Genomic DNA, 27,446 nt, shown 5'->3' with positions numbered 1-27,446 from the left:
GCCAAATTAACTGTTAAAAAAACCAACTGAAGTACAAAGTCCACACAGAACTTCAAGGTTTAATCTGAACAGAACGAACGACTTTGCTTCCTGCAAAGGTTTCTCTACCTTTGCCTGTCCTTTATACCTTATGGGAGGGGCAATCACCTCCCAGCCTTACTCCTGAGTCGCCCCTTTTGTCTCAGCTGCTCTTGCCTTCTGGCAGCTCTGCACACATGTGCACTGGGAACAGGTTCCCCTTGCTCCTCTGCCTCGCTGCTGCCAGATTCTGGAGGCTACAGAGTCAGCACATAACTCCCAGATGGCCCTGGCCCCATCTCTGTGTTGGACGCAGGACCCTCGTCCGAGTCCTCCCCACACTCCCAGACTGGCCCATGTTCCTCCCCACTGACTCTGCTGCCATCTCCGCAGGCTGCCGGCGGACCACAACGAAGGGTAAAGGTAAAGGTTCTCCTCGCACATCCGTGCTAGTCATTTCCGGCTCTAGGGGTCAGTGCTCATCTCCGTTACAAAGCCGAAGAGCCAGCACTGTCTGAAGAAGTCTCCGTGGTCATGTGGCCAGCATGACTAAAGACCGAGGGTGCACGGAGCGCTGTTACCTTCCCACCAAAGGGGCCCCTATTTTTCTACTTGCATTTTTACATGCTTTCGAACTGCTAGTTTGGTAGAAGCTGGGACAAGGAACGGGAGCTCACTCCGTTACTGGGTGCTAGGGATTCGAACCACCAAACTGCCGACCTTTCTGATCGACAAGCTCAGCATCTTAGCCACTGAGCCGCCACATCCCTAAGAAGAGTACACGTCATAAATAAAAGATGGTATTGGCAAATGAACTTTAATAACAAGTCAATACTTAGTTACCTAAACAGAGAAACAGAATGACTCGGCAAAAGAGGCAGTGGAGGTGGGAATGACTTTTGACTTCCAGCTGGCTTCCCCAATGACACTGTTTGTGGGAAACTGGCAGGGAGCGTCAATGTCCCAGGAACGCTGCAGCCATCATGAATACATGCCTGTGACCAAACACCTGAGCGTTGATCACATGACCATTGGTGGTAGGTCACTTTTCTTATTGTAACTTCGAACAGTTGCTAAATAAATGGTTGTTAAGCCTAGGACTACCTCTACTACAAATGAACCAAAGCCACCTACTTGGAAATGTTTGGTCCAGCCATGACTCTCAGCAGGAGTTCCATGTCTTCCGCATAGCGACACATAGGTCCAGTGCACAGGAAGTTTGTACGATTCCCAACCGCATCAGGAAACTGACCGTCATTGGGCACCACACCTACATAAACCCACCGAAGCAGAGTTCAGTCCTGCACAACAAGCCACCTTTCTCCTAGTCTGGCATTCACAGTTGCTTCCTTTCCTAGGTTGTCTTCCACTAACCATGGCTTGTTTAGTAACCATTTGTTGAGTAACAACTTAACAGCTGCCTTGCTTAACAACAAAAATTAGGATGGTTGAGCCACAGTTGCACAGTGGTTAGAGTGCAGTACTGCAGGCTATTTCTGAGGACTGCCAGGTGCATGCAATTTGGCAGTTCGAATCCCACCAGGCTCAAGGTTGACTCAGCCTTCCATCCTTCTGAGGTCAGAAAAATGAGGAGCCAAATTGTTGGGGGCAAGAGGCTGACTCTGTAAACTGCTTAGAGAGGGCTGTAAAGCACTGTGAAGTGGTATACAAGTCTAAATGCTCTTGCTATCTAAGCTGTGGTGGCACAGTGGTTAGAATGTAGTATTGCAGGGTAATTCTGCTAACTGCTAGCAGTTCGATCCTCACTGGCTCAAGGTTAATTCAGCCTTCCATCCCTCCATGGTGAGTAAAATGAGGACCCAGATTGTTGGGGGCAAGAGGCTGACTCTGTAAACTGCTTAGAGAGGGCTGTAAAGTATTGTGAAGTGGTATATAAGTCTAAGTGCTATTGCTCAATTGAGGTTTGTAAGTTGAGGACTACCTGTATATTTGGTGAGATGTAATATATAAAATGTAATCATCATCATCTAACAGAGAGGATGCAATTAAAACCATGCATCATATTGATTAGTAAAGCAAAGAAGCAAAAAACGCCCATGTTATTTTAATATAGCATTAGCTCAACCCTTTAACACTTGATTAATTCTAGACCAAGAGAGAGACGTCTTGCTTCGTCTCATTTTTACAATATAAAGGCATTTGAAAATATGGATAAAGAATATTTTTTTAAAAAACCCTACAGACATTAGGGGTGTAAATTTCTTTTCACCTCTTCCCCCCGCCATCTACATAGGATCATTCCTTTCATTAATAATAATTTTAATTATTAATATTAATTTTTAAAAAATTCATAAATAATAACATTCATAAATGTCATGTTTCAGAGTATAAGTGTGCAATAGTTCTGATTCAAACCAAATGCCTTTTGAGTTGAGTTCCTAGCATCTGCTGCAACACCTTAAATGAAATGCAATTGTTTAATCAATGAATCATTAATTAATAATGAATTAAAAGGTGCAACGCCATGCTTTTGTTATTTATTTATTTTTAAATTACCGGGACTTCCTCTTTCTCCTTCTTGTTTGCTATACAAATAAGCATAAAAGGCACATGTTAACCATGTGAAACTTCCTCACAAATCATTCTCATGCTTATTCCAGCAACATTTTTGTCCACAACACTTGGATTTAAGGGACAGATAGAATAACAATTTCATACATCATTTCTTTGTCTGTTTCTAAACCTCAGAGCTATTTTTCTGCAGACTTTCCCTGAATGATTTTGAACTCTCACAAGAATTGCTATTTGCATGTTGCAAGTTCACTACAGTGTGTCCTTTTTCACACTGTTGTTGTTTTCATAGTGAAAAAACAATACGTTTTCCCAAACTGCCAAATTAATCTTTTCCCCCCCACATTGGCCTTTGTTGTTTCTCTGTACTGTATCTTTTTACTTCTTTCAGTGCTTTCTTACTCCATTGCAACTCCTCAGATCAAATGCCATTGTGCAATCTTTGGAAAAGACACACTGGTGGATAAGTATATAAGTATGAGCCAGCAGTGTGCTACAGCTGCCTAAAAAGCCAGTGCAGTCCTAGGCTGCATCAAAAGAGGGATTAAGCGTTAAGATGATGAGAAGTGATGGTACCACTCCACACTGCACTAGTGAGGCCACACTTTGAATACTGCATCCAATTCTGGTTGCCACGATACAAAAAAGATAAAAAGGTAAAGGTTCCCTTTGCACACATGTGCTAGTCGTTTCCGGCTCTAGGGGGCGGTGCTCATCTCCGTTACAAAGCCAAAGAGAGCCAGCGCCGTCCGAAGACGTCTCCGTGGTCAAGTAGCCGGCATGACTAAATGCCAAAGGCGCACAGAACGGTGGTCCTATTTTTCTACTTGCATTTTTTACGTGCTTTCGAACTGCTAGGTTGGCAGAAGCTGGGACAAATAACGGGAACTTACTCCGTTACACAGCGCCAGGGATTCGAACAGCTGACCTTTCTGATTGACAAGCTCAGCGTCTTAGCCCCTGAGCACCGCGTCCCTAAAATAAAAGATACTCGGGTCTTAAAAACGGTGCAGAGAAGAGCAACAAAAATTATAAGGGACCTGGAGGCTAAACTGTACAATGACCAATCGTACCAATAGATACGTTTAGCCTGATGAAGAGAAGGCTGAGGGATGACATAGGATAGCCATCTTCCAATACTTGAAGAACTATCATAGAGAAGCTATGACTCCAAAGCACTTGAGGGCAGGAGAGGGAGTAACAAGTGGATGCTTTTTAAAGAGAGATACAATCTAAGTAAGGAGAAATTATCTGACAGCAGGAACAATTAATCAATGGAACCGTTTGCCTCCCAGGGTTGCGAATGCTCCATCACTGGAAGTTTTCAAGAAAAGATTTCATAACCATTAATTCAGGATAATAGAAGGACCCCTGTCCTGTTTTGGGCAGGGGGTTGGAGTAGACGATATCTAGGGTTCCTTCCAACCCTATGATTCCTGTCTATTTTAAGGAGTCCCAGACAGGGGCCATATTCATGCCTTTACCAGTGTCTCTTCAAACATTAAGCACTGCAGAGCCTTACATGACATTTTCGTTATTATTTTTTTCCTTCAATATATTTTTATACTGCCAAGTCTTCTAGGATTCACAGTGATTTAAAATGTATATGAAAACACCCAAATGGTGTTTTTTTAAAAAAAAAATCATTACAATTCCAATATCTTCAAAACAAACAATTTGATCGTCTTGTGACTGTTTAAAGATAGGGAAGTCAAAAAAATTCTCCCCTCTATGGCCAACGATCAATTGGAAGTCAATCAACTTTCAGTTCACCGCAGGAATAATCAGACTGAAGGAATAATCAGACTGAAGGGGAGAAGCATGATTCAATTAGGTAAGGTCAAGGTAAAAGTAAAGGTTCCCCTCGCACGTATGTGCTAGTTGTTTCTGGCTCTAGGGGGCAGTGCTGATCTCCATTACAAAGCCGAAGAGCCAGCGCTTGTCCGAAGACGTCTCCGTGGTCATGTGGCTGGCATGGACTGAATTAATGTTAGTAATGTTATTAATGTAAAAATATTATTAATTCAAACTTTTTTCTTAGTTTCTTTTTCTCTCCCTTCTTTAATTTATTTTAATCCCTGTAATGTATGCATTGTTTCTTCATTATACAATCTCTGATGCTTTTTTTTATGAGAGCGGGTATGTTATCGTCACATTTTTTAAAATGAGAAAAATGTTGCTGGCTCTTGTGGTTAGAAAGGAAGACAACACTGGCTGTTCTTTTGAAGGACAGCTGAAGCTCAGATTCTTTGGCCACCTAATGAGAAGAGAGAACTCACTGGAGAAGGCCCTGATGTTGGGAAAGATGGAAGGCCAAAGGAGAAAGAAACGACAGAGGATGAGATGGTTAGATAGTGTCACTGATGCAGTGGACATAATTTGGGCCAACTCTGGTAGGCAATGGAGGACAGGAGGGCCTGGTGTGCTATAGTCCATCGGGTTTCAGAGTTGGACATGACTTAGCAACTGAACAAGAGCCATGAGGCCGCAGTGGTTAGAATGCAATATTGCAGGCAAACTCTGCCCACAGCCAGGAGTTCGATCCTAACCGGCTCACTATTGACTCAACCTTCCATCCTCTTCCAAGGTCGGTAAAATGAGGACCCATGTTGTCGGAGGCAAGAGGCTGACTCTGTAAATCGCTTAGAGAGGGCTGTAAAGCACTGTGAAGCAGTATATAAGTCTAAGTGCTATTGCTATTAGGAGCCCTGGTGGCACAGTGGTTAGAATGCAATATTGCAGGCAAACTCTGCCCACTGCCAGCAGTTTGATCCTGACTGGCTCAAGGTAGACTCAAGTCTTCCATCCTTCTGAGGGCGATAAAATGACCCAGATTGTTGAGGGCAAGATCACTCTGCTAAACAACTAACTCCCATAACACCGTCAAACTATTTAGTAAGACTGTATTACTATTCTTCTCATCCTTCCTATTATCTATCTCTTCCAACTTATAACTATAACCCTGTTGCTTGTATCTTTACAATTTATATTGTTTTATTTGTTCCTTAGTATGATTTGATTGCTTACCTATGACTATCACTAAGTGTTGTATCTTCTGACTCTTAATTAATGTGTTTTATTTTTTCTTTCATGTACACCGAGAGCATATGCACCAAAGACGAATTCCTTGTGTGTCCAATCACACTTGGCCAATAAAGAATTCTATTCTATTATATACTATTTGTAAATGGGTCAGAGAATCCTGTAAAGCACTATGGAGTGATATATAAGTCTAAATGCTACTGCTAATCACAAACTTGTCATTAGAACTGCTTTTAGGGAGGAATAACTAGTCCAGTGGTGACTAACCTTTTTGGGCTCCTGTGCCATAAATTGTGCACGCGCTTGCACACTCACGCTTGTATGCCAGCACCCAGAAGGCAATGCACGCTCCCCCACATGCCCCCTACGCATGCGCGTGCAATCCCCACCCTCCCAACCCCTGCCGCCCCCTTACCTGCACTGCGCCTCACATCTGTTTTTCAGCCGGTTTGAGGCCTTTTTCAGCCTCCCAGGAGCTTGAGGAAGGCTTCTGCAGGCTTCTGCAGGCCGAAAACTAGCCCCATTTCGTCACTTCTGGTATTGTCGGAAAAACAGGAAGTGATGAAACGGGGCTAGTTTTCGGCCTGCCTGCAGAAGCCTTCCTCAAGCCTCTGGGAGGCCGAAAAAGGCCTCAAACCTGCCGAAAATCAGCTGTGAGGAGCGCACATGGGCAGTGAGATAAGTTTGCCTGCAGCTTGCGTGCCGGCACAAATGGTTCGCCCTCACGGAACTAGTCAATACCTGTGGTGGGCTTGTGTCCAAAGATCCCATTGAAGAAGGCGGGTATACGGATGCTGCCCCCGATGTCTGAGCCGATACCAATCAAAGAACCAGCAGCTGCTAGGGTGCAACCTTCACCTCCTGCGTGAAAACAAACACCAGATTGGCACTCTAAATAAAGACCAGTCAGAGCATGATACAAGTCTGCCACATCTGTTCTGGAAAGAGCAGTTATACTACTCTGGCACTGACAACAACTTCAGAGCCTATGTTAATTTTTTTTATTTATCTGCAAAAATATGCATATCCAGGGCCACAGCTGAGTTATAAGCAGGTTTTAAGCGCACCTGGCTGATAAAAAAATATTTAGGTCAGTGTTTCTGTTTTATGCACCCACACACACCCCACACACACCCCACACGCACACACAAAATTTCATTAAAGAAATTTCTAAAAGGATAAAAACAATATATTGGGGAAAAAGGACACTAAAAAAACCAATAAATAAGTGAAAAAAGGAGGGGAAGGGAAGGGAAGGGAGGGAAGGAACGGTGGAAGGGAAGAGAAGGGGGAAAGTAAGATAAAAGAAAGGAAGGGCAGGTTATCAATATTTTCTTAAAAGCAGTGGCAAGCATATTTATGTTATCCTCTCTGTAAGATTACCACATACATTTTCTACTTCCCGTTGTTTACTCTTTCTAATCATCAAACCCATCAGCAAAAAGTCCATAAAGGGTTTCCCAATTTAATAAATGTAGTTAATGTCCTTCCCTCAATCAAACAAATCCTTTAGGCCAGTGTTTCTCAAACATGATGTGAGAACCCAAAGTCTCAGCCAAAACAACAGACAAGAGACACTGTGAACAAGTCCAGGATCTACTAACTTTTGTGCAAAAGACAGCATTTAAGTCATCTTCTGGGCAGAGGCACCAAGGCAATTTAAAAAGACGATTTTACATATTTTTATACACATCAAGACTCACCTCCTCCCACCTTCTCTGCTGCCCCATTGGCTAAAATGGTTGAAATTAATATTGGATGATTCTAAGATGATTTTTAAAATTATGCCTGGGTTCACAATCTAGCCATAGTGACATGCTTAACAATTTATCATTTGCTTATCATTTGTTCAGCAGTTGCTACATCCTGCTCTGTTTAACACTAACTGGCTTCTCTTCTCAGCCGGCATCACAACTATCCTCAAATAGATTCCTGCTTAAAGTTCTGCTGAATGGATTTAATCTCGTCAGCACTTCTGTCTGTGTTAATGTTTCACCGGGTTTTTTTAAAGGATATACAGAAGAGACACATATAGAAGAGAAATACGTTGATCCTTTTACATTTTTCTTTTACAGGAATATTTTTTTTTCTTTTTTACTTTTCACACGTGGCAACTTTTAAGCTATGTGGACTTCCATTCTCAGAATCCATGGCCAGCTGGGGAATTCTAGAAGCTGAAGTCCAACATCTTCAAAGCTGCCAAGTTGGAGAAACCTGACTTAGATGGGGGAAGGAGAAGCTCCCTTGCCCAATCCACTTAACTGAGTGGGCTCCTGCCATGACTTGTTTTAGCAGGGCAGCTTACCAAATAAACTCCAATGGTGGGTTTGCACAACCCACACTGACAAAACAAATCTGATGATAGTTTAGCATGCTGTGTGAGCCAGGGCTCTCTCAAAATCACCTCAAGAAGAAACCCTGGGTTTTCTAGCAACTTCAAACTTAATAAGTGTTTTTTTCCCAGTGAGACCGGTCTATCAGGGCAATCTAGTCTACCCCGCTATGGGATGAAACATACTGCTTCTGCTTTCGCCTTTCAAGGTAATGGCTCCTCCCTCAAGAGGATAAAAGCCAGGTTTGGAAAAGCGTTCTTTGCAGACAGCAAAGAAGCTCTGAAGCTCAACTGGGGGACATCTTAGTTCGTGTTTGGAGAATATTGTAAAATAGTTCTTATCTCTGGGTTTTTGGCAGCCTTGACAAACAACTTGGCAAGGCTCTTTCTTGTCGGAGCTAATTAGTGGAAAGCAGCCTTCAGAACAGAATTTGATATTAAACCTTAAAAGGTGGGGGCAGCTGCCTTTGTCTGTGTTTGCTCTTTGGGAACCTGGTTGGGTCAGATCACCACTGTTCGACTCTGCCGCCGTCTCCGCAGGCTGCCGGCAGACCACAACATGGGGCGACCCACGATCTACTGACCTGAGCTGCCTCCTACAATGCAGTCAAGGTTGTAGGGGTTGTTGGATCGGCCGTAGACAAGGTTGCTTGATTCAAACCACATGCACAGCTCGCTGCAGTTGGTCACTCCCAGGGGAATCGCACCAGCTTGCTTCAACCGGGATACCACAACAGCGTCCGTGGTGGAGATCAAGTTGCGGCGGTTAACCAATCCAGAGGAATTGGGCATCCCTACCAAGATCCAGAAACAAAGAGTGAAAGACGTCAGAGTTTCACCTTATCCGAGAATCCACAGGTAAGGAAAGGTGGAAAAAGTACGAACAAGAGGGTTTGTCAGCGTTCCAACTATGAGATTCCAATGTCTCAGTTAAAACAACAGGCAGGAGACACTGTGAACAAGTCCAGGATTTATTGACTTTTGTGCAAAAGATGACGCTTAGTTCTCTTCTGGGCAGAGGCACCAAGGCAATTAAACAGACAATTTTACATATTTTTATACACATCAAGATTCACTACCTCCTACCTTCTCTGCTGCCCCATTGGCTAAAATTGCTGAAATTAATATCGGATGATTCTAGAATGATTTTTAAAATTATGCACCACACCAACACTGCACTCTACAGTAGAATTCAAAAGAGCTACTGCCCTGGGATAGAAACTGTTTTTCAGCCTATTTGTCCTTGTTTTTATTATCCTGTACTGTGTGTCAGATGGTAATAGTTCAAAAAAAGGGCTCCCAGGATGAGATGGATCTTTGAGGATGTTTTGAACTTTCTTAAGGCAGTGGGAGCTATAAAGCTCTTCCAAAGAGGGGAGAGGGCAACCAATGATCTTCTGGGCAATGACATTAACCCTTTGGAGCGCTGTCCTATCTGCAATTGGCAAACCATTCAGAGGTATGAAGTGGTAGAAGGTCACCAGCAGTTTTTCATTCAGTTGTTGTTTCCTGAGAAGACTGAGGTAGTATAATCTCTTCCGGGGCCTTTTGACCACTGCTGCAATGTGAGCACCCCAGGTCAGGTCCTCTTTTAGGGTAACACCCAAAAACTAAAAACTGGCCACTTGCTCCACACAGTCTCCATTGATAAGCAAGGGCTTCCACCTATTCTCTGCCTCCCAAGTCCCAGCTGATCGGCTGGGTCTTCTTTGGTTGCCCTGCACAGGAGAACGGAGCTGGAAAGCAGGTTAGTGAGGTGGGGAGGGAATGGAGATTTTACAGAATCCTTCCACTGCCAGGCCCACCAAACCATGCCCACGGAAATGGTAGTAAAAAAATTTGAATCCCACCACTGATGGCGAGAAGAATGAATCTTGCGAGTTTACCAGGCGGATGGCATAAGGAACAAAGCTGTTACAGGATCTGGTAGTCCTGCTAGAAATTCTTTCTAGAAATACTAGAGAGTTATCAAATAATAAGAATAAGGAGAAAGAGAAGATTATTCTGATGTCAGCTGGTGAATGGTATTGCATTGGAATTTGGTCCGTCCTTGTTTCTAATCCTCTGGGGTTAGGGTTTTCTTTTTGTTGGTTCTCAACGTTAGCAGTGGAACAGCATCCAAACATTAACAAGGCAGGCAGGCAGTTTTTGTGCTGAGCACCCCCTAAGCCTTTTGGAAAAAGAGAAGGATGTGCTAATGTTCCAAGAAAAAAGCACCAGGGAAGAAAGAGAGGATGGACAGGGACAACTTCAGGAGAAGGGTTTGGGGTTTGGCTAGTCTAGAGAAAAGAAGGGCTAGGAGTGACATGATAGCAGTATTCCAGTATTTGAGGGGCTGCCACAAAGAAGAGGGGTGTCAAATTCTTTTCAAAGTTCCAAAAGGCAAGACAAGAAACAATGTGTGGAAACTAATCGAGGAGAGAAGCAACCCGGAATTAAGGAGAAACTTCCTAAAAGTGCAGACAATGAACCAGTGGAACAGCTTGCCACCAGAAGTTGTAGGGCTTCATCACTGGAGGCTTTTAAAAAGAGACGGGACAACGATTTGTCTGAAATGGTATATAGGTCAGTGATGGCGAAGTTTTTGTTGTGGTGTGCCAAAAGCATGCATGCGCGCAATAGCATGCGTGTGTGCCGGCACCCACAATGCAATGTGCCCTGCTCCCCTGCCCGCAACACCCCTGCTCCGCTCCTTACCTACACTGCGCATGCACGCGCCTCCCAGCTGGTTTTCAGCCCGTTTGAGGCCGTTTTCGCCCTCCTGGAAGCTCTAGGGAAGCCTCTGCAGCCTCGAGGGGCTGAAAACGGATGTTAGGCATCCCAAATTGTCCATGGTAATCCATCACTCTGAGACAAGTATAATCTCCAACTGATTTATTAGGAACAGCTCTGGTACTTCTATTAAATGTCCAAACTGAAAAATCATTTTCAGCGCGTTTCACAAAATCCACCTTCTCTCCTCCCACTTCTTACATTTCATTAATCACGAGAACCAATTAACTGCAGCTGGAATATCTCAGACAACGGACCCATTTCGGCACTTCTGGAAGGCCCAGTTTTTCGGCCTCCCGAGGCTGCAGAGGCTTCCCCCGAGCCTCCAGGAGGGCGAAAACGGCCTCAAACGGGCCGAAAATCAGCTGGGAGGTGCACGCACGCACAGTGCAGGGGGAATTTGGCCAAGGTCCCTTCCAGCTTCTATTCTATTCTATGAATTCGGATGCTGTACAATCATCTAAAATATGAAACTCCTCCCCAAAATTAAGCAAAAACACAAAACAAGCAAGACATTAGAAAAGGTGCATTAAAAAGGAAAATACAAATGCAGTAATGTATTAATCAGTATTCAGCTAGGGGGGAATACTAGGTGTATATGTGTTGTGGTGGTGGTGGTTTTTCTTTTTAATGTACTTCCGAGTAGCTTTTTTTAAATGTCGTTTTCCTGTAGACAAAAATCTTGCAGACTAGAGCATTTAACTGCAAAATTATTAGATGTATCCTGTGAACTGCTTTTTCTGCATACCCCAAATTCCAAACTTTGTTGTCTCTTTGCTCCCTGGGAAAGTCACACACACACACACACACACACACACACACACACACACACCCTGCAAACCTGAACTACATTCTATCACACCTTAGGTCGAAGACTGAAGTCAAAAAACAGTGGAAAGAAACAACCCCAAATCCAGCTACTCACCATATAACGCAAAGGCTTCTTTGACAGTGACAGGAATGCCCAGCAAGGGGAATTTTTTCTGGAGTGATTCTTCATCATCCTGGCCCTCAGACAGCAGCTGATCAACAACCTGAGCCTCCTGCAAGGCAGCCTCAAACCTGAGCAGATGGGTGAGGAAAGAGCGGGGAGGTAAAAAAACAGAGATCTCTAGCTGATGTTTTAGGGCAGGGATCCCCAACCTTTTCGGCCGCCGCGCCCGGTTCCGGCGTCAGCTGGGCGCCGCGACCCGGTTCCGGCGTCAGCTGGGCGCCGCCATCTTTTTGACGAAAAATCACTTCCGGTGGCGTCACGGGTGATTTTTCGTCAAATAATGGCGGCGCCAGCGCTTCTGGTGAGCTTTTTCGGGTAGAAATGGCTTTCTACCCGGAAAAGCTCACCAGCGCTGCGCCGCCATCTTTTTGACGAAAAATTGCTTTTTTACCAAAAAGATGGCGGCGCCAGCAACCAGCGGCCCGGTAAGGCTTGTTCATGCGCCGGTACCGGTCCGCGGACCGGCGGTTGGGGACCCCTGTTTTAGGGGACTGGAGGCTAAAACATATAAAGAACAGTTGCTGGAATTGGGTACATCTAGTTCAAAGAAAAGAAGGCCACACTTGGAATTCTGCACCCAGTTTTGGTCGCCACGATGGAAAAAAAGATGTTGAGACTCTTGAACAGGGCTCTTCAAACTTGACAGCTTTAAGACTTGTGGACTTCAACTCCCAGAATTCCTCCTCCAGTCATGTTAGCTCATGAATTCTGGGAGTTGAAGTCCACAAGTCTTAAACTTGCCAAGTTTGAAGACTCTATCCATCTATCTATATATATATCCTCCTCCCTCCTCTCTCTCTGCCCCCTTCTATCTAACTCTCTTTATCTATTCTACCTCTTTTTCTCTATTCCAGGGTCTTCAAACTTGACAGCTTTAAGACTTGTGGACTTCAACTCCCAGAATTCCTCCTCCAGTCATGTTAGCTCAGGAATTCTGGGAGTTGAAGTCCACCAGTCTTAAATTGCCAAGTTTGAAGACTCTATCTATCTATCTATCTATCTATCTATCTATCTATCTATCTATCTATCTCTATCCTCCCTCGCTCTCTCCCTCGCTCTCTGCCCCCCCTTCTATCTAACTCTCTTTATCTATTCTCCCTCGTTTTCTCTATTCCAGGGGTCTTCAAACTTGACAGCTTTAAGACTTGTGGACTTCAACTCCCATAATTCCTCCTCCAGTCATGTTAGCTCAGGAATTCTGGGAGTTGAAGTCCACAAGCCTTAAACTTGCCAAGTTTGAAGACCCTTGCTCTAGAAAGAGTGCAGAGAAGAGCAACGAAGAGGATTAGGGAGGCTAAAACATATAAAAATCTGAATGACCACAAGATGACAGCTAAGTAGTTAAATCCTTCCCCATCTCCCTTAATCAACGGTGGAATTCTGCAACCCAGATATGGAAATCCTACTTCTATCTATAAACAAGGCTGCCGAAAATAGGTCAAGTGCATGAGAAATTGATGGGAAATTATTCAAAAGGAGGACGGTTTTGATTGTGAGATGCTTCAGATCAAAATTGTTGAGCAGACTCTTCTTATCTTGGAAACACCCAACGGGAGCCTTCCTCCTCCCCTTGTCCAGTAAGCAGCTCCTATCTTCTTATCTTGAATTCAGCATTGTACAAGGTCAGTGAAATGGTGAGAAAGGGCTTGGAAGGAGAAAAAGTTGCAAAAAAAATTACTTTTGCTACGCCTGTGTAGCAAATCCCTAGAAAGGGGATGCTTGGAAGAAGAATTCTCAAGGCACAGCCCCCAATAGAGGGGGAAAAAATCAGTAAGAATTTGAAACAGGGAAGAGTTTCCTCCAACAAGCCATACCTGTCTGCTCTTTCTTCCCCAAATAATAGCCCAGTACCTGTTGGACAGAAAGTCAAAGTTTTTCCAGCTTACCTGTCTTTAACAATAGCATTGATGAGTGGGTTCACCTGCCTGTTCCTCTCAATGTATGCTTCAAGAAGATCGACGCACTTCAACTGCAAGGGAGGAAAACACATTTTAATTACATAAATTATTTCCTGACTGGGTTTTACAGCAAACATCTATCATTGGCAACAGGAAGCTAGGGTTTGGTCTCTAAAGAAGACACTTCCTAGTTCTCCCCAATCTACATCTGCACTTCAGCACCCTGTAAAGAAGATGGAATGCAAAGTTAAGAAGGCTACAGACCTGGTTGAAGGACACCTCGCAGTTTACATTTAGCCTTAAAAGGGTTGCCAGACATAAGATAATGCTATGGCAATCCATGTTCAACAAAAGCCTAGTCTGCTGATCCAGTTCTACAGAGGAATTGTTGAGTCTGTCATCTGCACCTCTATAACTGTCTGGTTCGGTTCTGCAGCCCAACAGGACAGACACAGACTTCAGAAAATAATTAGGGCTGCAGAGAAAACAATTGCTACCAACCTGCCTTCCATTGAGGACCTGAATACTGCAGGAGTCAAAAAGAGGGCTGTGAACATATCTACAGACCCCTCACATCCCGGACATAAACTGTTTCAACTCCTATCCTCAAAATGACACTATAGAGCACTGCACACCAGAACAACTAGACACAAGGACAGTTTGTTCCTGAATGCCATCACTCTACTAAACAAATAATTCCCTCAACGCTGTCCAACTATTTACAAAGTCTGCACTACTATTACTATTAATTTTCTCATCACTCCTTATCACCCATCCCCTCCCACTTGTGACTGTAATTTTGTCAGTTGTATCCTTACGATTTATATGGACTGTTTCCTAGTATGATTTGATTGCCTATTGTACCCTATGACTATCATTAAGTGTTGTACCTGATGATTCTTGACTCTTGATGAATGTCTCTTTTCTTTTATATGCACAGAGAGCTTATGCACTGGAGACGAATTCCTTGTGTGTCCAATCACACTTGGCCAATAAAAGTATTCTATTCTATTCTATTCTATTCTATTCTAGCTCCAGTTTGGACTGAGGTAATTTGTTCTACAAGGCACTTCATTTGAAGGCCTCAAGGAAACTTCAGCTGGTCAGGCCTAAAGCTGTTCACACAATATTCATGTTTGTTCATTTGACACTGCTACTTCGGCAGCTAAGCTGGCTACTAGTTGGCTTCTTGGTTCACATTCAAGGCCCAGTTGTCCCTTTCAAAGTTCTTCAAGGCTCAATGCCTGGTTATCTATTATTGTCTACTGCAAGCTGAATCTGCCCATCCAATAAAAGAAATAATTTTGCTGAGAATCCTTTCCTTCAGAGAATGGCACCCACAATGGCACCAGGAGACAAATCTTCTCAGTGATGGCCCCCTGTTTTCCCCACAACAACAACCCGGTAAGGTGGGCAGAGCTGAGAGAGCGACTATCCTAGGATTAGGGATGGCAACTCTCCTGCTCCTTGGGGTGAAATAGGAAGCTACTGGAAAGATAGCTAAATAAATCAGTGCCATACAGCTAGTCCTTGCCTTACGACCGCAGTGGATCTCAAAATGTCTGCTTTTAAGTGAGACATTTAAGGGAGTTTGGCCCCATTTTACGAGCTTTCATGCCAGTTGTTAAGCGAATCGCAACAGTTTTTGAGTTGGTAACGTGGTTGTTAAGTGAAACAGATCCCCCTCCCCATTGCCTTTGCTTATCTGAAGGTCACAAAAGGGGATCATGTGACCTTAGAGACATAGCAACGGTCATCAATATGACATGGCTGCCAAGCATCTGAATTCTGATGACACAGCCATGGGGCTGCTGCAAAGGCTCTAACAGTGGAAAAACAGTCGAAAGTAACATTTTTTCACTGCCGTTAACTTCAAACGGGCACTAAATGAACTGTTGTAAGTCGAGGACTACCTGTATTGCTGCAAGGGGGCAAGGGTTTGGACCTTCCAGCACGTTTAAAGAGGAGAAAAAGCCACACTATTTACAATCCAGCTTCATTCCCTTTAACCAGGAGTGGGATTCAGCCAGTTCGGGCCGATTCAGGCGAACCGGATGTTAAATTTACATCTGGTTCGCCAAGCCAGTAGTTGAACCGACTGGCTGGCCCCACACAACCCTCCCAGGAGTCTATATGAAGCCCGTTTTGGATGCAGCTAAGTGCAGGGTCTGGACAGAGGCTCTGGGAGGGCGAAAAACGGACCCTCCCGGAAGTTCCAGAAGTCCAGAAATGGGCCTGTTTCCAGCTTCCGGAGTGCCTCCGGAGCCCGAGGGAGGCCATTTTCGTCCTCCCAGAGGCCCGAGGGAAGCCTCCGGACTCTGGGGAAGGGGAAAAACAGCCCTCCCAGAAGTTCCGGTAGGCCACGCCCACCCAGCAACTGGGCAGAGAACCGGTTGTTGGGGATTTTTGAATCCCATCCCTGCCTTTAACCAGCTGATGTAAAAATGCTCTCAAAAGGCGAGCGAGAATTAGCAAGAACTCTATATTTAAGGTAGTGTAAACGCTGCACAAGTCTCCTTGAAGATCAGGCCAATCTTAGCCAATGTGTTGTTTGTTTATATGTTTTCCAGGTTTCCATAAATAAAGGATAAGGCATTCAGTGAAGGAACAAACACGAAACTGGATGGGAGGTGACAGGAAGTGCACCCAGGAAAACCCTTAGGACTTCTGACTTGAGTAATTTCAGAAGACTTGAGTATAGTATTTACAAACCTACGTGTGTAAATTAGGTAGCTCAACACCTTGGCTCTTGGTTTCAGGGGGGTGGAATAACGTGAACTAAACCGGACAGGCTTTTTTGACAACACCTATACAGGTAGTTCTTGACTTACGACAAAAAGTTTGTTCAGTGACCATTCCAAGTTGCAACGGCACAGGAAAAAGTGACTTACAGCCGTTTTTCCACACTGATGACCCCAACCATGATGACGGGATCAAAATTCAGGTGCTTGGCAACGGGTTCATATTTACGACTGCTGCTGGTCATGTGATCTCCCTCTGCAACCTTCTGACAAGCCAGGTCAATGGGGAAGACAGATTCACTTAACAACCGTGTTAATAACTTACCAAACATCAAGAACGTCATCAAAAAAGCACAACGAAGAATGTTCTTTCTCCGCCAACTCAGAAAGCTCAAACTGCCCAAGGAGCTGCTGATCCAGTTCTATAGAGGTTTAATTGAGTCTGTCATCTGTACCTCTATCACTGTCTGGTTTGATTCTGCAACCCAACAGGACAGACACAGACTTCAGAAAGTAATTAGGACTGTAGAAAAAACAATTACGACCAACCTGCCATCAATCAAGGACCTGTATACTGCATGAGTCAAAAAGAAAATATCTACAGACCCCTCACATCCCGGACATAAACTGTTTCAACTCCTTCTCTCAAAATGATGCTATAGAGCACTGCACACCAGAACAACTAGACACAAGGACAGTTTTCCCCCCGAACGCCATCCCTCTGCTAAACAAATAATTCCCTCCACACTGTCCAACTATTTACAAAGTCTGCATTACTTTTACTAATAATCTTCTCAATCACTCCTTATCACCCATCCCCTCCCACTTGCAACTGTATGACTGTAACTTGTGTCCTAATGATTTTTTATATATATAAATTTTTATTGGTTTTTAAAACAAACATAAACAAACAAAACATAAAAACATCATATCATCTTCCATATATGTACATACAGTGTGCCGGTTGGTTTACAAATTGTTTTGTGCTTCCATTTCATAGTCTTCAATTATAATTACATTGTATATAATCTCGTATTTTCAATCAATATATTAAATACATTATCATTATTAATCAATCATTTGACTATACTTTTATTCATTCATGTTTCCCAAAATGATATTTTACTTAATTTGTTTTATGACAATTCATATTATCATCCCAGATCTATCCTAGAATCATTTTGTAGATATAATAAGAAAAGAATACATCTTTATATATTTATTATTTTCTAAAAGTCTACATATTTCATTACTATATTTTATTGTCTAACCATTGATAGAATAGATCCCAAATTTTACAATCAGGTATTTCAAGTCTTTACTTGACTTTAATTTACTTTAATTTTACAGGTAAAATTCCCAATAAAAATATTTCTGGTTTCAAATCTATATGCTTTTTTGTCATTTTTTCCAACCACGTGTGGATTTTAGTCCAGTATTTTTTAGCATCCGCACAAGTCCACCACATATGGTAATATGAGCCAGATATCTGATGACATTTCCAACATTTTTTAGATTTATTCTTGAACATTCCTGCTATTCTTGTCGGGGGAAAGTGCCACCTGTAAAACATCTTATACAAATTTTCTTTATATGCTATTGATATTGTCATTTTATAATTTTGAGACCACAATTTTTGCCATTTCTCTGGATCAATCCCATATCCAAAATTCTTCCCCCAAGCAATCATAGTTTCTTTAACTTGTTCTTCTTCTAGTTTAATTTCTAATAAATATCCATACATCAAATTTGTAGCTTGGTAATACAACTCCCAATTAGGCAAACCAAATTCTCCTCTTATTCTAGCATCTTGCAAAAGTTTTAACTTTATTCTCGCTTTCTTACCTTGCCATATATATTTCAACACAATTTTATTTAAATCTTCAAAGTAGTCTTTTCCAAGCCTAATTGGAATTGTTTGAAACAAATATAAAATTCTGGGTAATATATTCATCTTGATTGTTGATATTCTCCCTATTAATGACAGTTGTAATTTTTCCCATTTCGCCAAATCTAGCGCTATCTGCTGTTTAAGTTTGATATACCGTATTTGCCGGCGTATAAGACGACTTTTTTGCCCTGAAAAACATGCCTCCAAGTGGGGGGTCGTCTTATACGCCGGGAGGACTCCGACTCCCACTTTGAGCTTGAGTTGCAGCCGGGAGGAAGCTGGGGGAGCGGGGTGTGTGTGTGTGTGTGTGTGTGTGTGTGTGTGTGTGTGTGCGGGTGTCACTCGCCACGCGCTGCGCAACCTTTCCCCCTCTTCCTTCCTTAGCGGTGTGGGGAGGAGAGGATTCGAAGATCCTCACGTGCAGCATACTTTTCTTTTTCTTTTTGCACGCAGGTTTTGCATGCGGGCGGCTGTAGGTTAAGGATGGGGAGCCCCGGGTGGGTTATCAGGTTTTACGGTGCTTCCAACATGTGCGAACGGTGGGAGAGCGGAGAAGAGAGCGAGCGGCGCCCCGCTGTGTGAAATCCTGCCGTCAAAGCAACACTGGGGGAGGCAGGGTATAAATTACCAGGTTAATGTAGCAATGGTGATTAATGCCCAGAACATTGTTTGCGGGTATTGGGGTATGTGTGTGTGTGTGTGGTGGTGGTGAGGAGAGGTTGTCCTTTGAATGCGGAAAAGTAGGTGTGACCTTGTGTAGGAAAATAAAGAGATCCTTTTTAGCGTGTTTGGCTTCTTTGCCTCCCCTCGTTCGTTTTGACGTGGAGATAATGGCCTTCGGGCGGGAGGAAGAAAACGGTAGCTGGATCATTTCAAATTTCACTTACTCTCCTGCCTCACTTCAATATGTCTGAGCGACTCCAGATACTGGAAGACTTTTTGAATGAAAGTGTTACCTCCATTTTTTTTAAAGAGGGCCACTTGGGGAAAAAAAAGATTCTAAGGAATTCCTTGTTTCTTGATTAAGAGAAGGCATTGAATATACTGTTCCTTGGCAGCCTTTTCAGTGTCCGGGTTTTAGTGTGTGTGTGTGAGAGAGAGAGAGATCAGCTGTATTGAGAAGAGAACGTTTCCTGTGTTCTCATTTTATTTACAACATATTTTACGCTTAATGGTAAGCAATGAAAAATATTTTTAAAACTCATTTCTAAACTCCATAGCTATTTGCATATTCTTGGTTCAAAATTGGATTAGCTCATTTCAAAATTGTCCAAAGCAGAAAAGTGCGTCAAAAAAAAAAAGTGCAAAAGTGGAAGGTGTGTGGAAGAGGGGTAGTCTTATACGAGTATATACAAACTCTATATTTTGAGTGGAAATGTTGGGGGTGTCTTATACGCCAGTCGTCTTATACGCCGGCAAATACGGTAATTATTCTCTTTTAGTGTACTGCATCTTGCTGTCAAGTATATCCCCAAGTACTTGATCTTATTTGTGACCTGAATTTTCAATAGGTCTGCCAATTCTTCCTTTTGTCCTGATAGCATATTCTTTGTCAAGATCTTTGTCTTAACTTTATTTATTTTCAAACCAGCCACCTTTCCATATGTCTCTATCTTTTCTATCAATTTTGATGCTGTTTCTAGTGGGTCTTCTAAGATAAAAACCAGATCATCTGCAAATGCTTGCAACTTAAATTCTTCCTTTTTAATTTTCATCCCTTTTATATTCTTTTCATCTCTAATATTTCTGTTTAGCACTTCCAAAGTTAACACAAACAACAGAGGTGATAGTGGGCACCCTTGTCTTGTTCCTTTTCTTATATTAATAGAATCTGTCAGTTTTCCCTCTATCATTACCCTTGCCGTCTGCTTATGATATATAGCTTCTATTGCTTGAATAAATTTTCTAGCAAAGACCATCTGTTCCAGCAGTAACAACATGAATCGCCAATTCACATTATCAAATGCCTTCTGTGCATCTAGAAATATCAAAGCCATTTGTTTTTCGGGATGTGCCTCATAGTATTCCAAAGTGTCCAAGATTACTCTCATATTGTCTTTGATTTGTCTCTTTGGCAGAAATCCATTTTGGTCAGGATGGATAAAATTATTTAAATATTTTTTAAGTCTTTCTGCCAATATTGAAGAAAAGATTTTATAATCTGCATTTAGCAGGGAGATAGGTCTATAGTTCTTGATTTGTAATGGATCGGTCTCCTCTTTTGGAACAAGTGTGATATAAGCTTCTGACCATGATTTAGGTATCCTCTTCTTTAACATAACTTCATTCATAACTTCTAGCAGTGGAAAATTCAATGATTCTTATAAGGTTTTGTAAAATTCTGCCGGAAGTCCATTATTTTGTTTCTTAAGTGCTTCAGTTAACTCCATCATCATTATATTGCTTTCTAACATTGTTTCAATCTCTTTAGGTATCTGGGGAAGATTAGCATTCTGTAAATACTGTTTAACTCTTTCCTCATCAATATTCTCTTGTGTGTATAGTTTCCCATAATAGTCTCGCATGATTTCCTTCTTCTCTTTACTACCATAGCAAACTTGGCCTTGGTCATCTATTAATTGTGATATTTTCCTTGATTCTTTCTCCTTTCTCAATTTATATGCTAACCCTCTACCTGGTTTATTTGCATCTTCAAAATAGTTCTGTTTGGCACCTCTAATTTTTTGTGCTAGTTCTTCTTTTTCTATTAGACCCATTTTATGTTTGGTTATATCCATTTTTAACTTAATGTCCTTTCTCTGTGGCATTTTCTGTAGCTCTTTTTCGAGTCCTTTACACTCATCTTCTAATGCCTTAGAGGCTAATCTTTTCATGGTATTTCTTTTCCTTGTATAGCCTATTATCAAGCCTCTGGCATATGCCTTCATTGTACCCCATACATTCTGGATTCATGTATCTTCTTTTTTGTTTTCTCCAAAGAAAAAGGCCAATTCTTTCACCATCCACTGTGTGAAGTCTTCTCCCTTTAAAATAGTATTATTTAATGTCCATCTGGATCTTCTTCTTTGTCCTTTCCATTTAATTGTCTTTGGATTGTGATCTGCCCAAGTACTTATTTCAATATTTATTTCTTGAATATTAGTTAACAATTCTGTTGACATCCATATCATATCTATTCTGGACCATGATAAGTATCTATTTGAGTAGAAGGTGTATTGTTTAGTTTTAGCATTTCTTTCTCTCCATGTATCTTTTAAATTTATTTCATCTACCATTTTAAAAAAAGATTTAGGGAGAGTCTTTCTATTTTGCTTTATTGTTTTCTGTGCTGTGTAGTCCAGTTTATTGTCTACAATTCCATTAAAATCTCCCATCATAATTATATTGACATAGTCCAGTTCAACTATTTTCATATGTAATTTTTTATAGAATTCTTCTTGTTTGTCGTTCGGGGCATAAATTGCAATGAGGAGTGTTTTCATATTATTGTCCATTATTTCCACCATTAATATTCTTCCGTCGTCATCAGTATAAATCAATTTCGCTGAGATGGTCTCTTTAATATATAAAACCACTCCTCTTTTCTTACATTGTGTCAAGGAAGTGAATATTTTCCCTAATTTTGGCTGTATCAACAATTGTTCATATTGTTTTTTAATATGTACTTCTTGTAGGCAGATTATATCAAATTTTAATTTCTCTAATTTATGAAAGATTTTCCTTCTTTTAACGGCTGAGTTAAGTCCATTTATATTCATTGTAATCAATTTTTTCTCTTCCATGGTTATATTTTGTAATTAGGTTTAACAGCTCTCGTGGATCTTGGTTCACGTTGTTCTTTAGCTTCCTCCTTTCCACCTACTGCACCTTCTTCTTTTTCAGTCGTCATTTGGGAGTCCTCTTAGAATTCAATTAGTGAAATTTCTTTTTCTGCCTCTTCCTCCCCTCTAAAAAATTCTGTGTAGAATGATTCAGCTTTCTCAATTGAGTCAATTCTATATCTCTGTTCTTGCCATGTAAACATTAAACCTTCTGGAATCAGCCATCTATAATTCACCTCTTTTTTAAGTAATAATTTGGTCAAGAATCGGTATTTCCTTCTCATCTCTCTCACTCTTCTGGGTACTTGTTTCAAGACCACAATCTCCTGATCTTTGTATTTCAATGTTTTCTCTCTTGCCACTTGCAATATTTGCGTTTTAATGGCTTTCTTCGTAAATCTGATGTGAACTTCTCTTGGTAAGCTATTTCTCATCGCATATCTTGTGAAGATTCAATAAACCTCATCTATTCCATCCATTATCTTCTCTTCAGTTATTTCCAAAGCTTCAGCCAATATTTCTTTCATTATCTCAGCTAGATTTTGTCCTTTTTCTTCCTCTATGTTTTGGAATCTAAGATAAAATTCTGATCTGTCCATCTCCCATCTCAGCATACCACTTTTATCTTGTTCAACCACAGTTAATCTGTTATCAATGTCTCCAATCTTCTTGTCTCTTTATCTTCTTCTTCAATTTTTTGGAGTCTCTCATCATACTTCATCATCATTTGTTGGATGTTCTCCACTTTTTCATCGGTTTTCCCTGTTCTTTGTTCAATGTTCTCTGTTCTTTGTTCAATGTTCTCTATTCTCTTTTCAATATTCTCTGATCTTGTTTGAATATTTTGAATTCCTTGCATAATCATCTGCAGGGTCACTTTTTCTTGTTCTTTTTCTTGCCTTAATATTGTCTGTATTGAACGTTGTCCTCCAGATGGTGGAGAGGAAGAAGTGGAAGTTGAAGAACTAGGAGCTGTTAACAACTCCTGGTTCTATCCTAATGATTTTTATTAACCGTTTCCTAATATGACTTGATTGCTTAATGTACGACTATTATTGTGCTGTACCTCATGATTCTTGACTCTTGACGAATGTCTCTTTGCTTTTACATACACTGAGAGTATTTGCACCAAGACAAATTCCTTGTGTGTCCAATCACCCTCGGCCAATAAAGAATGCTATTTTATTATTCTAAACTGTGCCAAGAAAGCTCGCACAATGGGGCAACACTCACTAAGCAAATGCCTCACTTAACAACAGAAATGTTGGGCTATATTGGGATCATAAGTTGAGGACTACTTGCATAGGGTAAAATAAAACCTACGAGGGACAGAATATTTATTTTAAAGTGTCTGTGTGCATGGCAGGGGGAAGGAATACAAGATTTAACTCCCACTTCTTGATCATCTGTTTACTTCTTGCAAACTATCTTCTTCCTTATAAACTTATATGCACCGGTAAGTTAAAATCCCTCCTGAATTTTAAGATGCTATTAACATGAATGCCTTGTTACCTCCCTTGTAATGCTTTACAGACTGGAAAAGGGGATTGTTTTAAATTCCTTGACCCCAAGATTCAATTTCCAGAAACCAAACCTCAGCAGGATTAGAATAGTGCTATCTTATTTTTAGGATACAGGATGCTTTTGTTGCCCCCTAGCTCAGATATTTTCTGTAAGGAAAGCTAAGCTTTTTGTGCTTGGCGTTCATATCAGCATGGGAGGAAGACTTAAAATAGGAGTCCTTTGAAAGCAGGTTAGACTGGAACAGTGTTATTTGTGGTTGTGATTGCACCGCTCCCTTTCTCGTCTGACACTAATGCAAAATTGGATTATTTTTTTCAGCCCAAGGCTGGAAACTAAAGTTTTAGAGGGAAAGGGTTCAAGGCAAAGAATTTAGGTCAGGGGTCTCCAACCTTGGCAACTTTAAGACTGGTGGACTTCAACTCCCAGAGTTCCTCAGCCAGCTATGCTGGCTGGAGAATTCTAGGAGTTGAAGTCTACAAGTCTTTTTTTTTTTTTTTTAATAAAATTTTATTGGTTTTTAAAACAAACATAAACAAACAAAACATAAAAACATCAAATCATCTTCCATATATGTACATACAGTGTGCCAGTTGGTTTACAAATTGTTTTGTGCTTCCATTTCATAGTCTTCAATTATAATTACATTGTATATAATCTCGTATTTTCAATCAATATATTAAATACATTAATATCATTATTAATCAATCATTTGACTATACTTTTATTCATTCATGTTTTCCAAAATGATCATATTTTACTTAATTTGTTTTATGACAATTCATATTATCATCCCAGATCTATCCTAGAATCATTTTGTAGATATAATAAGAAAAGAATACATCTTTATATATTTATTATTTTCTAAAAGTCTACATATTTCATTACTATATTTTATTGTCTAACCATTGATAGAATAGATCCCAAATTTTATAAAATTGTTTATCATCTTGTTCTCTAATTTCAAATGTCAATCTACTCATTTCAGCACATTCCAATATTTTCTTAATGATTTCCTCCTGTGATGGTATTTTCTCATTTTTCCAGTTTTTAGCAAATACAATCCTAGCCGCTGTTAATACATTTACAATCAGGTATTTCAAGTCTTTACTATATATTTCAGGTAAAATTCCCAATAAAAATATTTCTGGTTTCAAATCTATATGCTTTTTGGTCATTTTTTCCAACCACGTGTGGATTTTAGTCCAGTATTTTTTAGCATCTGCACAAGTCCACCACATATGGTAATATGACCCAGGTATCTGATGACATTTCCAACATTTTTCGGATTTATTCTTGAACATTCTTGCTATTCTTGTCGGGGGGAAAGTGCCACCTCTTATATCTTATACAAATTTTCTTTATATGCTGTTGACATTGTCTACAAGTCTTAAAGTTGCCAAGTTTGGGAATTCTAGGAGTTGAAGCCCACAAGTCTTCAAGTTGCCAAGGTTGGAGATCCATGCTTTCGGTCATTCTCTAGATGTGTAGCTGTCCTAGAACACCACAGGCTAACTATGACACCTTACGACCTGTGGACTTCAACTCCCAGAATTCCTGATTCCAGCAATTCTGGGAGCTGAAATCCACAAGTCTTCAAGTTGCCAAATTTGGGGACCCCTGATTTAGAGGGAGGGTTTAAAAAAAAAGAATGAAAGATAAAAAGTCCTAGTTATATTTATCCTCATGGATTTGGGCTTAATATAGACCTCCATCCATGATTTTCCAGGTGCAGAGTGGGAGGCAGAGATATTATTTAATACGGACATTGAAACCAGTCTCTCTCTCTCTCTCTCATGGCCATCTTTAACCACTTTTCAGGCACCCCGGTACATTTGTGGGGTGTTTTGGAAATGGGATCACTGCTTGGTGGCCTATCCGGGCTGGATAAAAGGCTACTGGGCCTCCTCTCCGGTTGCCACTAAACGTGCTTGCCAAGTGATGGGACTTGCAGTCCAGCCCTAGAGGAGCATCCGCAATAAGCCCTCCAGAAGGCAGTCAACTGCTCAGATAAAAACCGTAAGGGCAACCATCTAAATGAGTAAAATAAGCACACCCTCTTTTCCTCTTTCCACCCAGATGGGGCATAGGGAAGCAGGAGAGAATGCAGCCTCCAAGGTTCAAATTCACGGAGGACCACCTGGGCCAACCTACCTCCCATGGATCAAATAGGAGTGGGGGGACTCTTAAAAGACCCTTCAAAGGGATGAATAAACGCATGCATCTTTTCTTCCTCTTCCTCCTCCCCTTCTTTTCTTCTTCTTCTTCTCCTTCTCCTCCTCCTCACCTTTCTCCTTTGATTGGAGTTCCCCCCCCTTTGCAAAACTCTAAGCAAACCTAAACCGAGTCTTCTTTCTTTCCTTCTTCTGCTTCCCTCCTTTTTCTCATCTTTCCCCTTCCTTTTGACTTTCCCTTTTGCAAAATCTCAGCAAGCATAACTAAAGACACTTTCCTTCTTTTTCTTTCCTTGTCCTTCCTTCTTCTTCTTCTTCTTTTTCCTATCAGTTCCTCTCGATGGGCCTTTTCCCCATTTGCAAAACTCTTAGCCAACCTAATATAATAATAGTAATAAAACAAACAAAAGACCCACATTCTTTCTTTCTTTGAACTTTGTCCATCTTCTTTGTTTTCTGGTTTCCTCACAATTTGACTTTCCCCCTTATCAAGTAAGTAGGTAGGTAGATAAGTAAGTAAGTAAAGTAAGTAACTAAAATAAGTAAGGTAAGTAAGTAAAGTAAGTAAGTAGGTAAAGTAAGTAAGTAAAGTGTAGTAAAGTAAATAAGGCAGGTAAGTAAGTAAAGTAAGTAAAATAAGTAAGGTAAGTAAAGTCAGGTGAGTAAGGTAAGTAAATAAAGTAAGTTACGTAGGTAAGTAAGTAAAGTAAGTAAAATAAGTAAGGTAAGTAAAGTAAGTAAAGTAAGCAAAGTAAGCAAGTAAATAAGGTAAGTAACTAAGTAAAATAAGTAACTAAGAAAAGTAAGTAAAGTAAGCAAAGTAAGTAAGTAAAATAAGTAAGGTAAGTAAAGTAAGGTGAGTAAGGTAAGTAAATAAAGTTAAGTAAGTAAGTAAGTAAAATAAGTAACTAAGCAAAGTAAGCAAAGTAAGCAAGGTAAGTAAGTAAAATAAGTAAGTAAAGTAAAGAAATAAATAATCAATCAACCGCCCCACCACCCCCTTCCCGTTTCTTACGGGGCGCCCCGCAGACCCTGGAGGAGGCGGGGTGGGGTCCTCCTTCGCCCTCCCTTACCTCCCTGCGGCGGATGCGCCCGGCCAGCTCCCGGGCGGAAAGGAAGAGCAGCGGCTGGTCGGGCGGCGGGACGGCGCGCCGCGCAAAGCGCGATCCCCGGGACCCTTTGCCTTTCCAGCGCAGCAGGGCGGAGACGCCGAGCGCCAGGCTGAGCAGCGCCAGGAAGGCGCGCGAGAAGCAGCGCAGCACCTGGACCAGGCAGCGCTCGGCACGGCTCAGCGCCATAGCCCGCCGTTGCTTTGCCGGTCTCTGCGGTGAAGAAAAAGCAGCGAGGGAAGGCAGCCCGGTGGGCAGGGCGAGGAGGGCGGGGAAGCTGCGGGAGAAAGAGGCGGGGGGAGAGCTCGGCGGAAGGCCGGGACCCGGTTAACCCTTGCAAGGGAGGCAAACGCCGGCCGGGATGGATGCCCGGCGTTGCGCATCCAATGGGGATTTTGAGCGGCGGCCCCTTTAAGAGGAGGGGAGTTGTGGACTTCAACTCCCAGGATTCAGCTGGGAATGGGGCATCCTGGGAGTTGAAGTCCGCCCTTCTTAAAGGGGCCGCGGTTGAGAAAGTAGAGTAAGAGAATACACCAACACAAAGGCAGGGATAGACTTTGGCATTATCCATCTAGTGTGGGTTCTGAGTTGCGGTATCTTGAAGAGGGGTGTGTAGACTTCAACTCCCAGGATTCAACTG

At 41.7% G+C, this 27,446-nt stretch overlaps 1 protein-coding gene across 2 annotated transcripts in view; it reads right to left on the bottom strand.

Annotated features, from left to right (window-relative positions):
- Positions 1-27,207, bottom strand: part of FAAH2 (fatty acid amide hydrolase 2) — a 51,651-nt gene extending 24,444 nt beyond the window's left edge. The window contains exons 1-6 of one of the 2 annotated variants that reach the window (XM_087972377.1): positions 26,771-27,207; positions 13,577-13,659; positions 11,622-11,758; positions 8,509-8,718; positions 6,334-6,453; positions 1,153-1,288 (exon numbers count right to left, since the gene is read on the bottom strand). In XM_087972377.1, the coding sequence (XP_087828503.1) occupies positions 1,153-1,288; positions 6,334-6,453; positions 8,509-8,718; positions 11,622-11,758; positions 13,577-13,659; positions 26,771-26,995 (911 nt within the window). In that variant the 5' untranslated portion in view covers positions 26,996-27,207. The remainder of the gene's footprint in view (positions 1-1,152; positions 1,289-6,333; positions 6,454-8,508; positions 8,719-11,621; positions 11,759-13,576; positions 13,660-26,770) is intronic. The other variant, XM_087972376.1, reaches the window with a different exon arrangement.
- Between the last annotated feature and the right edge of the window lie 239 nt (positions 27,208-27,446).

The sequence above is a fragment of the Notechis scutatus genome, chromosome 10, assembly GCF_049901735.1.
Source record: "Notechis scutatus isolate UNSWTSFEM ecotype Mainland chromosome 10, rNotScu1.2, whole genome shotgun sequence".
In the NCBI taxonomy this organism is placed as follows: Eukaryota; Metazoa; Chordata; class Lepidosauria; order Squamata; family Elapidae; genus Notechis; species Notechis scutatus.
Note: the sequence above shows the minus strand (reverse complement) of the source record. Positions and strands in the feature narration are given on the sequence as shown.